The 10,118-nt window shown below is 46.9% G+C and overlaps 2 protein-coding genes across 2 annotated transcripts; one reads left to right on the top strand and one right to left on the bottom strand.

The window, feature by feature from the left end:
* Positions 1 to 3,983: 3,983 nt before the first annotated feature.
* Positions 3,984 to 5,085, bottom strand: LOC108095724. Its single transcript, XM_017196898.1, has one exon. It carries the CDS (start codon positions 4,578 to 4,580, stop codon positions 4,062 to 4,064), a length of 519 nt encoding a protein of 172 aa, XP_017052387.1. The 5' UTR covers positions 4,581 to 5,085; the 3' UTR covers positions 3,984 to 4,061.
* Positions 5,086 to 5,990: 905 nt separating this feature from the next.
* Positions 5,991 to 6,905, top strand: LOC108095730. The gene is made up of 2 exons (XM_017196905.1): positions 5,991 to 6,064; positions 6,400 to 6,905. Exons 1-2 carry the CDS (start codon positions 6,055 to 6,057, stop codon positions 6,852 to 6,854), a joined length of 465 nt encoding a protein of 154 aa, XP_017052394.1. The 5' UTR covers positions 5,991 to 6,054; the 3' UTR covers positions 6,855 to 6,905.
* The last annotated feature ends 3,213 nt before the right edge of the window (positions 6,906 to 10,118 follow it).

Genomic DNA, 10,118 nt, shown 5'->3' with positions numbered 1-10,118 from the left:
GCCGTTCGCCGTTTGCCGTCGCCAACTGTTTGTGCTTATTTCCGTTTCCGCTAGTCCCACGACCCTGGCCCGGCTCCATTTTTATTCCAGTATATTTTTTTTTTTTTATTGTTCTGCGCCTTGGCCTGAACAGGTAAGCCTCGGCCGGATATTTTCAGCGCCGTCATTGCAGCCGGCATAATTAATTACCGGGGCGCGCGAGCTGTTCCCAGCGGCCCCAGGAGTTCCTCACCTGAGGCGGCGATGGTGGCGACGGCATTGGAAAACAGGAAGCGGCCTGTCCTTGTCCCCAGATTTGCTGACAGCCAGCCAAGGAGACTGGGGAGCAGTGGCAACAGCAGCCTGGGCAGAACTGGCAACAATTATAATTGGATCGCTTTAATTTATATGAATTTATGCGGGGGCAGTCAGTTATCTGTGGCACACAACACACAACGTCAAGTTTTTGGCCAAGAGATTTCCATTTAAATGGCCGAGCAGGAAAAGTCTCCTCCTGGCTTTTGTATCAAATTAGCATGCTTGAATAATGGCATACAAGGCTTGGATTTCATATGCACAGCTGACCCCAAATGGAATACTAAACGAATTCAGTTTGCCGCTTGACAGACTCCCCGGTTAATAATCCCCTGGATTCTTTCAATTTACCAGGCATTTATCTCCGGCTCACCTTAAATCTCAATCTAAATCGAGTCACAAGACGGATGGCACTTTTATCGTAAATTTGCTGCTAGTGCGAACAACACTTTTCAATTAGGAGGTGCCGCCGTGCCACCAAAGCTGAATCGCCCATTATCGCAGAGCAATTCAATTAGACGCCGCTGGGCGGCAGGATGGGGAATCAGGACAAAGCGAATGGGTTTGGGTGTGGGTGTGGGCATGTGTTGGGTTTGGGTTTGGGTTTTGGGTGCCTGCAGCCTGGGAGAATGCGAGTCTTGCCAGCACATTTGACAGCATGAAATTGAGTGAGCTGCAGTTCCTAGACACACAATGCATTCCCTTCCCTTCCTCCTCCTCCACCTCATCGCAAGTAACGTCTCATTTTGGGCCTTCCAATCCAATCGAAAGGGAGAGCCGATCTAGAGCACGATTTGTGTGCCGGAATATGGTAGTATATATATCGTATAGTGCGGGCAGGCAGCCCTTCGCCTTGCACTCGCATGAGTTATCATTTCGGGCACATTGATTTATGCAGTCGCCGGGAAAGCAACCTGCATGGCTGCTGCTGAGATAAGAATTAATTGGCAAGTGCACTGTGCAAATAAATTGCATAGCACGGAGTGGGTGAGCGGGTATATGTGTGTGTGCGGGTGGGTGGTGGCTTGTGTGTGTGTGGCCCAGGTTGCCCCACTGGTGGGCAAACACACACATAAAGCTGGTCCCCGGATTGCTACCGCTTTTAATGCAAATGTGACAAATGTTTTACGGCTGGCTGCGTATGCATTGACTCTGGGCAAACACCTGTAAATGGATTGAAGCCACAGCCTGTTCTCAGGAGCGGTGGAAGCCTGCGAGGGAATAGAGCCATTTCATACTCTGCTTCACCTGGAGAAATGAAATTGTTAATATTCTAATTGCCTCCGATGAGCCTTGACATGAAATTAGGTCACTAACTTGTTTCTAGTTGCAAAATAAATACATTTATATCCAATGTAAATAAGCAACTGGCTTGGAACTCGGAAAAAATAAACATATATTTTTATGATTAATGCCAGTAAAAATATGAGAAGGATTTATGTTAAATCTCATTCAATTAACATATGTTTTTTAGGTAAGCCTATGTGCACAAAACAAACACGAAACTAAATGTAAGAGCTAAACAAACATTTTTCACTGCTTTAAATTAAAATAAACTATTGGTAGATCTAGTGAGCAAATGTATGGCTTACATTTCTATATTTTTCTTAGATCCTGCACTGATTAAATCAACTTTATAATTTACTTTCCCTTAGATGACCCTGCAATCCGCTCCTGGGTGAAATCCCCTATATCAGTGGCAACTGCAACGGAGCTCTTTGTGTGCATTCTAGGCAGGCTTTAACCGGCGCTGGCCTTGGTGCCACATTCAGAGGACATGGCCAGCAGCGTGGCAGCACTTGCAATTGCATTTTTGCCCATATTTGGGATTTGCATCGCCACATTAACCTGCGAGTGCGAATGCGAGTGTGAGTGTGTGTGCTCGGTTAAATTTGCAGCAATGGGAGAACATAAATTGAAGGGCAGCCGGACAACATTTGCAGGCGATCAATATTATTGCGCCTGCGGTGGGGCAATCAACGAAATGGAGAGTCCCTCAGCAATGATGCCACATGGAGCTCGGAGTTCGGGGCGCCATGGGTCCCCCGAGAAATGGAGTGCCTCTCTATTAGCCACTTGGATGATGCTGGCATTCTCTATTGATTTCCCAGCTGAGTGGGCTGCCTTAAACTATATTTATTGCTTGCTTATGGAGCGGCTTCTTTAACGACTGCAGTTGTAGCCATAGGCGGAGTTTGTCCCCAGGATATTATCAGCTGCTTGCGAGATGCCAATAGGTTAATTACTTTCCCCCTGTCTGCGTCAGCAGGTTGCGATTCCTGGCGACTCCTGCGGGTCCTTTTGGTCCCCCGAACGCAATAAATTAGAAGTCGCTTTCATTGATTTCTGCTGAGAGCGGCAAGTAAACATTTAATTAAATTGAAGTCTACCCAACCGCACACTCCGGCGCAGGCTAAACACTTTTATATCAATGGTAATTAAAATTACGTATACGTGATGTTGTCTGCCACCGCCTTCGGGCACTGATAAATGGCCAGGCTCAAAGGAGAGAGGGGGAACACGAACACACGAAAATGACGCACAAAAATCGAAAAGAAACATGCAAATGAAAGATTTATTAAAGCCCGGACAGGAGGAGGGGATCGTGATCCTATCACGGGCGTTAAGAGTTGACAGTAATTTCCTGCATCTGGACGCGCTCAAAGCAAAATGCAATTTCCGATGGAGCGTCTGGATTTCCCCCTCCGCCCCGCTTTTTTTATGCGGCGCCCAGGTGCATGTGTCATTATTCTTATGCCGTGTACCTGGGCGATGCTTTATGGCGGCAAGGACAAGGGCTTAAGCCTGTAAACGAGGTTGAGAGCCGGTTAGAGCCGATGGAGCAGCTGCTTCGTAAAAAATAACCCCACATAAGGGGATGACAAAGTAAAAAGAGCACATCAAAGGCGGGGCTGCTGACCTCCAGATCTCCACTTTTCCACTTTTCCCTGCTCTCCACCAGATAGAAAGCAGATAAAAAGGCAACATAAAGCAGGGAAATGGCAAAGGATGATGCGTGGCTTTGCGGCAGTGGGGGAACTAAAAGGATTTGCCCCATGTGCCGCACTTTGGAGCTCATCATTTAATATGCTCAAATGAGCAATAATTGCAGCGAACAGATGAGGTATTATTTGCAATTTACTAATCCCATAAGTGGAATAAAGCAATGAACAGGGATTTGAGGTCTTCTAAATTGCACAAAACAATGCGGTGGCAATTGAAAAGCATTATCTCATTCCTTTATATACTTCACAGATGTCGGAGATACAAGAATTGAGTGTGTATGTTTTCCGAAGAAAACAAGCTATCTACATTGCACTACATTGTTTTCCGCTCTTACATTTCATACAATTATACTCACAGCTCTTTGTTTTCTAAAGCTTACATGAAAACTGTAAGCAACATGTTTTGCACAGTTATATTGTTCAACCTTAAATTTAATTGAATAATACCCTGAGATAAATTCGAGCTGTAAACTTTAAATACATTTGATTTAAGCAAGAGTGTTTTGCCATTATTAATACCTCCAATTAAAGGTGTTTTTTTGGTTTCCGAATTGATATTGCTATCAAGCTGTTGCTTCCCCTATCGGTGTTTTGAACAAGTCTATCAGACAGAAAACAGCCACATCGGAAATAAGTAGAAACTTTTTACTTTATTTACAGATAGAACTAGTGAGTGGAATGGCGCAGTGCGGTTACCCAATAAATTAAATTTGATTCGAGTCGATGGTGATTATTGATATAGCATGGTAGACATAACATGGATCAGTAGAATGCCTCGCACTGCAGATGGTGGCGCCACTTGGGCCAGTCCGCACAGCCGACCACCTCGGAGTTGGCCACGAATCCCTTGCCCTCGGCGCAGGTGAGCAGCAGAGGTGTGGCATTTGTCCCGGGGCAGAGGTAGAATTGATTGGGGTCCGCGGAGGCCCAGGGCGAGGGGGGTGCACTGCCGTCGCTGTCACAGCCAGCCGACAGCTGGGCGGCCACCTGCTCCTCGGAGGGCCGGCAGGCGGGCCACTGGGCGAAGGGAACGCAGCCGAGGTAACCGAGACCGCTGAAAAATCCCCGGCCCGGCGGACAACGGAGCTGCAGCGGCTGTCCAGCGTCGGAGCACACGTGGAATATGTTGGGGTCCGGATCTCCCCACATGTCCGTGGCGTGTCTGCATGTTGCATTCGTGGTCGTGTCCGCCGATCCCGGCTTCCCCTGCAGCAGCATCACGACCAGCAGCATCAGAACGGGGGAGTAGCAACTCCATTTATTTTTCATAAATAATTTCATCACGAACCGGCGGCAGCGAAGCAAGCACGAGTATTATGACACACACAAAGTTCGTTCGATTGTCGGACTTTACTATTTTTTCAACTCGCTGGTGAATTCTGCAAATGTTATAACTGCACGCCTCTCATCATTCGGCTATAAGCCGGGGTTCGTTAATAAATTTATATGTCCGCCCCGCTGAAAAACTCGACTCGACTGATTGATTTCGTCGCCGTGGTGTTTCGTTTTTATACTCATGCCCACTGCATGACTTTCCATGTTTTCTGCAGCCTTATCGCTGCTATTTTTACAGTCATTTTTCATCGGTTTTTCGGGCATTTTTATTTTTGACTAAAGTGACGTAGTCGCGTCGTTGTTCTTCGCTCTCCGACATCGACTCTTCGATTAGATAAGCCGGAGCGGTTTAAAGTTTCCAGCTCTCGGATGATAAGTCCCGAAATTAAAAGCACGAGAGAAGATTTATATCTGAAGCTAGGCGAAAATTTCCTGCTCGTTCGATTGTCAGAATTTCCTTTGCAAACACGGCCGAATGATTCACACTAACATCAACAGCAAAATCACAGCCAGTAAATTTGGACTACCGAAAAGTACACACATGCCTTATCTAGGCGATAGCACCGACATTAATTGCCTTTCAAATGAAGCCAAATTGGAAATTATTGCTGCAGAAATCAGTTGAAAATTTAATTACGCCCCACTGCTTCGATAGTGTAGAGTGCCAGAACACTGGCAATTCAGGGTTCAGTGTTCGGTGTTCAGTTGCAGACCCAGCTGCTGTCAAAACTTCTAATTGATTTGGCTTAGAGCGCCCAAATGGAGCTCAGCTGCCGCCGGGAAGGAAGTCACTTTGCGGCCAGGACACACGGGGCCATAACCTGTAAAAAGGAAAAAGTTGCGCCGGCTTTGTTGTTAAGTCACGTTGTCAATTCAACTTCCTCGCTCTCTCCACTTTTTTTGCACTCTATTTACGCGAGTCCCAAGTTTAAATAGGCAAACTTCGTGGAGCGGCGGAAAAGTTGACAATATAATCGACATAAATTCCAATAGGCTTGCTATCGATGTTGGCTTCTGGCAGGGAATTCAATTAAAAGTTTCGCCGACGTGAGCAGCAGGTGACACTGAGAACCGAGCACTCGGCACCCCGAAATTGTAGCTTCACTCCGGTTCCTGGAAGCGCTCATCACTCGGCCACTTGAGACGTGATATCTGCGCCAGGCAGAGCAGCAAATTAAGCCAAGAATTCGCCATTATCTGCATAAAAACACCCGATAAGCGCCAAGACCAGAAGCCAAAACAGGCCTCGAACTGCGTTCATCATCCGAGGTGTCAACAAGTCATTGGCAATGCCGATGATATGCCAGCCGATAATGGGGCTTGATCGGATAGTATGTTATAAAAGCCCTGACACTGGCCTGCCCATCGTTTAGTCTGCCTTTAATTTTTGAACCAAAAAGAAGCTACTAGAGGATACACCATGCTGAAAGGTAAACAAGTTGATAAATAATCTCAAGGACTGTGCGTTCGGATAGCAAGTGGATAAAGTGGAGAAAAAAGGATAACAAATAATAAAAAAAAAAATGTTTTCCAAATACAAAAGCGTGCAAAATGAAATGAAATATATGAAAAAGCTTTTTGTATATATAGTTTTATCAATTATATTATATTAAAAAAGATATAAAAATGGATCATTAAAAAAATTACTCCTGTTAAATGAATATTTTTATTCATTTACTTTTTGAAAACAGGAAAAAAGTAATTAAAAAATAATTTCCTTTAAAAACTAATCAATAAATTATCGTTATCTTGATTCTCATTTTAGCCCTCGTGATTTTCTTTGGTCTGTTGGCCCTTTGCAACGCCGCATCCTCAGGATATGCAAGCAATGTCACCACGGTGTGCCAATCGCAGGACGAGTTGTGGGGCAGCGAGGACCTCCGCAAGTTCTACTTCTGCCTGGACAACGAGGTGATCGCCGACGAGTGCGACCCTGGCACCTACTTCGTGAACAACGCCACCATCTGCGGCTGCCTGCCCTCCAGCATGATGAAGCCCTCCTGCGTGAACCTGGACGCCACGGTGCCCGACTGCACCGGAAACAGCAAGCTGCAGCCCCATGCCGCCTCCGACGTGGCCAGCTTCTACCTGTGCACCAACGACGGACCCCTGCAGCTGTCCTGTCCCGATGGAAAGGCGTTCGTTGACCAGGACGGATACCTCGGCTGCTTCGAGTGGACCCAGTGGCGCCAGTTGCGCGACTGCGTGGATGGCGAATGATCCATTGTCCGGCGATTTAATTATAGTTCTTTCAGCTCGCACTTATCGCGATTAAAGGTGTTCGCATTGAAATGCTATTAACTTAAAATTGATTGAAAAATAATTGATATATGAGCGGCGGTCGAGTGGTTCAGATATGATAAGCGGCGACACATATTGAAAGCAACATTAAAACGGGTGCGACATTTCCGGGGGCTACGAAAATCGATTGGCCATAAATCTTGACTTCCCTTCAGACGTTAAGGGGAAAACCCGAAATTACAGGGCAGTGGGAAAACATTGTCAAGAAAATTCCAATCGCAATCCGAGTGGATGCGTGTGTGAGATTGCCAATGTGGCAGTGAGTTTGCGTCCGTTGCAACACCGCAAAACAATTGTCGCCGCAAACTTTTGCGCAAAACAAACAAACAGACAAACGGAACGACGACGGACGGGGGACAAATTACAGGGCCAGCGAAAGGAGCAAGGACCAACTGCAGGACATGCTCCTGGTCTCGCAAAACACATGTTCGTCCGTCTCTGTCGGGTTTCTTGCAGGTCCTCGGTGGCAGCTCTCGCCGGGCTAAAATGAGTTTAAAGTTCGATGCCGAACCGCATTAATCTTGCTGCTGTGTGCGGAGCGCAACACGAAACCAGAAGTTGCCAATGATTGCATCAGCTGCCCCAAAGGGAGTCACGTGGCACTGGCTGCTGGCTGCTAGCTGCTGGCGATTCCCGATTTCGAATCCAATTCTGTCCTGAAGAGATCCAGTGGGCATCCGAGTGATCCATCCAGTGGAAGTCCCGGCTCTCCGATCACTCGCAGCGATTGCTCCTCCCAACTAGGTAATAAATGTCCGCAGCGAGGGTCGAGTGTCAGTGACACGCAACTAGAGTTCTGTGGGTCCTGTATGTTCTGTATGTCCTGGATGTGCAACCACCCCAAATGAGTTAGTCAGGAAATTGCATTATTTGTCTTTGGCCGTTGCGGGCAAAAACCGTACAATGATGGCGAATGGAAAGGGGAGCCTCTGCCATATATACGAGTATATGTGTGTGCTTATGCGGACAATACTGTGCCGCATCCTCCCATGGGGAACTAACTAGTGTGGCCTTCCCCTGCCGCAGCTGCCGTAGCCGTAGCCCCCTTGCCACTTGCCGCTTTCCACTTGCCGCTGCCCGTTTTGCTGCCTCGCCAGCCACTTTAAAATGGCGTGGCTATCTCCGGGCCTCGCCCGTCACACATGCGAGTTTTCAAACGCTCCGAAGTCACAGCAATCTTTCTGCTCCATTTCCGCCCACTCCTGCAGCTGTTTCTGCCACTGAGATCCTGCCGCTTGCCTCTTGCCTCTTGCTCCTCCTTCTGCCACTCGCCTTGTTGTTGCATTTTAATTGCATGGATGCCTGGGCCGTTCGGGCCATTAATCCTGCACAAGTTTTGTGCAAAAATTGCGAAAAGGGGATTTTAAAGTCACAACTGTCGTATGTTATCAGCACACCCAGGGAGACTAGCTTCTAGGTAGGGGTCTGTACACTAAACAAAAATAAGGGTGACTAAATCATTTAATGATTGTAGTGATTATTGTTTGTATATGTTGTAAGATATTCGAATGATTTTTGGTAAGGTTATACCTTTTCTAAGCATTTTAAAATAACTTTCCTGTTCGTACAAATATGATTTGGGATCTACGATTTTTAAAACACACCCCTACCCCAAACGATTATATATTTTATGTGCTCCAGAGGGAGGGTAAAATTAAAAGGCATTCCGTAGCTTTTGAGCTGCAAACTTGGGCCTGTAGTTAAGAGTCGGACTTGCAAGAGCGACTGCCGCAGCGGTGCTTGGATTTAATTGAGTTTACAATTGTTTTGCGGTCATTTCGCTGCGCTCTTCAAGTTTAGCCAGTGGCTCCGAGTGCCGAGTGCCGATTGCTGGCAGCCCGTGAACTTTGACCCCGGGCCTACGTGTTGTTACTTTAATTAAGTTTGCTGCGATGGTCCGCATAAATAAGGCAGCCAACAGGGCGCATACGCAATGCGCTAGTTGGGTTTTTCGCCTTCTTCTTGCTGGCTTGACTTCCGTTCAGTGGCCATTGAAGAAGGCACTTCCCTTCGAATAGGCATAATTGGCATTTTTAGACCCCTTAGACCCTCGAGTGGTGACAGTCGGCGGACCCCTGCCACCAATTTGCACCCCCTTCTGCGGCTTCCGCTGAATGATTTTTCAGTGCGCGCATTTTCGCGCTTGAATTGTTGGCGTTCGGCGCACAAACCGGGAAAAGGGGGCTTTTCGGGCTGGAAAAGTTGGCTTAAACTTTTCCACTTGAATGGCAGCGGAAGGTTTTATGCGCCTCGCTTCCACTGAAAGTTGGGGCTGGGGTTGGGGCTGCGTTGCTGGTGCTGGTGTTGGTGACTTGTGCCACATTGTGCTGCAGCGGCGCATGAAAGTATGCAGCATAAAATTTGTGCTCGACAACAAATAAATATTTGACCCCAGACCCCCTGTTTTTGGGGTGCAAGGCATTCCGCTCCCTTTTTGCCGTTGAATTTATATTTGCACTTAACAACCGAGCAACAACAGGAGCTACAACAACAGCAACAATAACAGCAACAATGCCAACAACTACAACAAGGGGGAAAAGGAACAGAAGCAGCGACAACGACAATGCAACCACAACCCGAACCCAAACCCAAACTCAAACCCACCGCACAGCTCCACTTTCGAAAGGGGAAAAGTTTGTGTGGCTTATTTTTCGGTTACAAATCAAATCCAAAATCGCATTAAAATTGCATGCAGCGGAAAAATTGTGCAGGCAACAGAGTGCCGGGCGAAAGGATGTGAAAGGAGCCGAAATAACCGCGTAACCAGAAGCCCTGCCACAATAAGGACTTTCGAGGAGGTTACTGCTTTTTCGGGGTGGCGCTCAAGTGATTCTTGTTGTTGTGCAAGACATTTGCTGTGGTGCTCGATTGTTGCCGCCACCGCCACCGCCGCCGTTGCCGTTGCCATTCCAATTGAATTTTTGCGAGACGAAATCACTTCAACGCCTTCGATTTCAATTTCCGCCACATTTCAAATTTGTATTCAGTTATTGCATTTCGCCCGATTCTCGATTCGTAATCGTTGGATTTTTTTTTTTGGGCGGAGGAGAGTTCGAATTTGTTCACTGTGCACACACAGCTGAGGTTGTTTATAAGATATTGATCTGAAAATTGGTTTCGCGCTGATCGTAATTGCATTTTAGGTGACTGAACCAACATTAAAGTTTGTATTTAGGACACAAT

This window comes from Drosophila ficusphila, unplaced genomic scaffold (genome assembly GCF_018152265.1).
Source record: "Drosophila ficusphila isolate 14025-0441.05 unplaced genomic scaffold, ASM1815226v1 contig_791, whole genome shotgun sequence".
NCBI classification, from domain to species: Eukaryota; Metazoa; Arthropoda; class Insecta; order Diptera; family Drosophilidae; genus Drosophila; species Drosophila ficusphila.
This window is presented reverse-complemented; position numbering and strand designations above follow the sequence as displayed.

Coding starts and splice junctions, on each gene's coding strand:
- LOC108095724 (XM_017196898.1), bottom strand. CDS start 4,580: ATGAAATTATTTATGAAAAATAAATGGAGTTGCTACTCCCCCGTTCTG.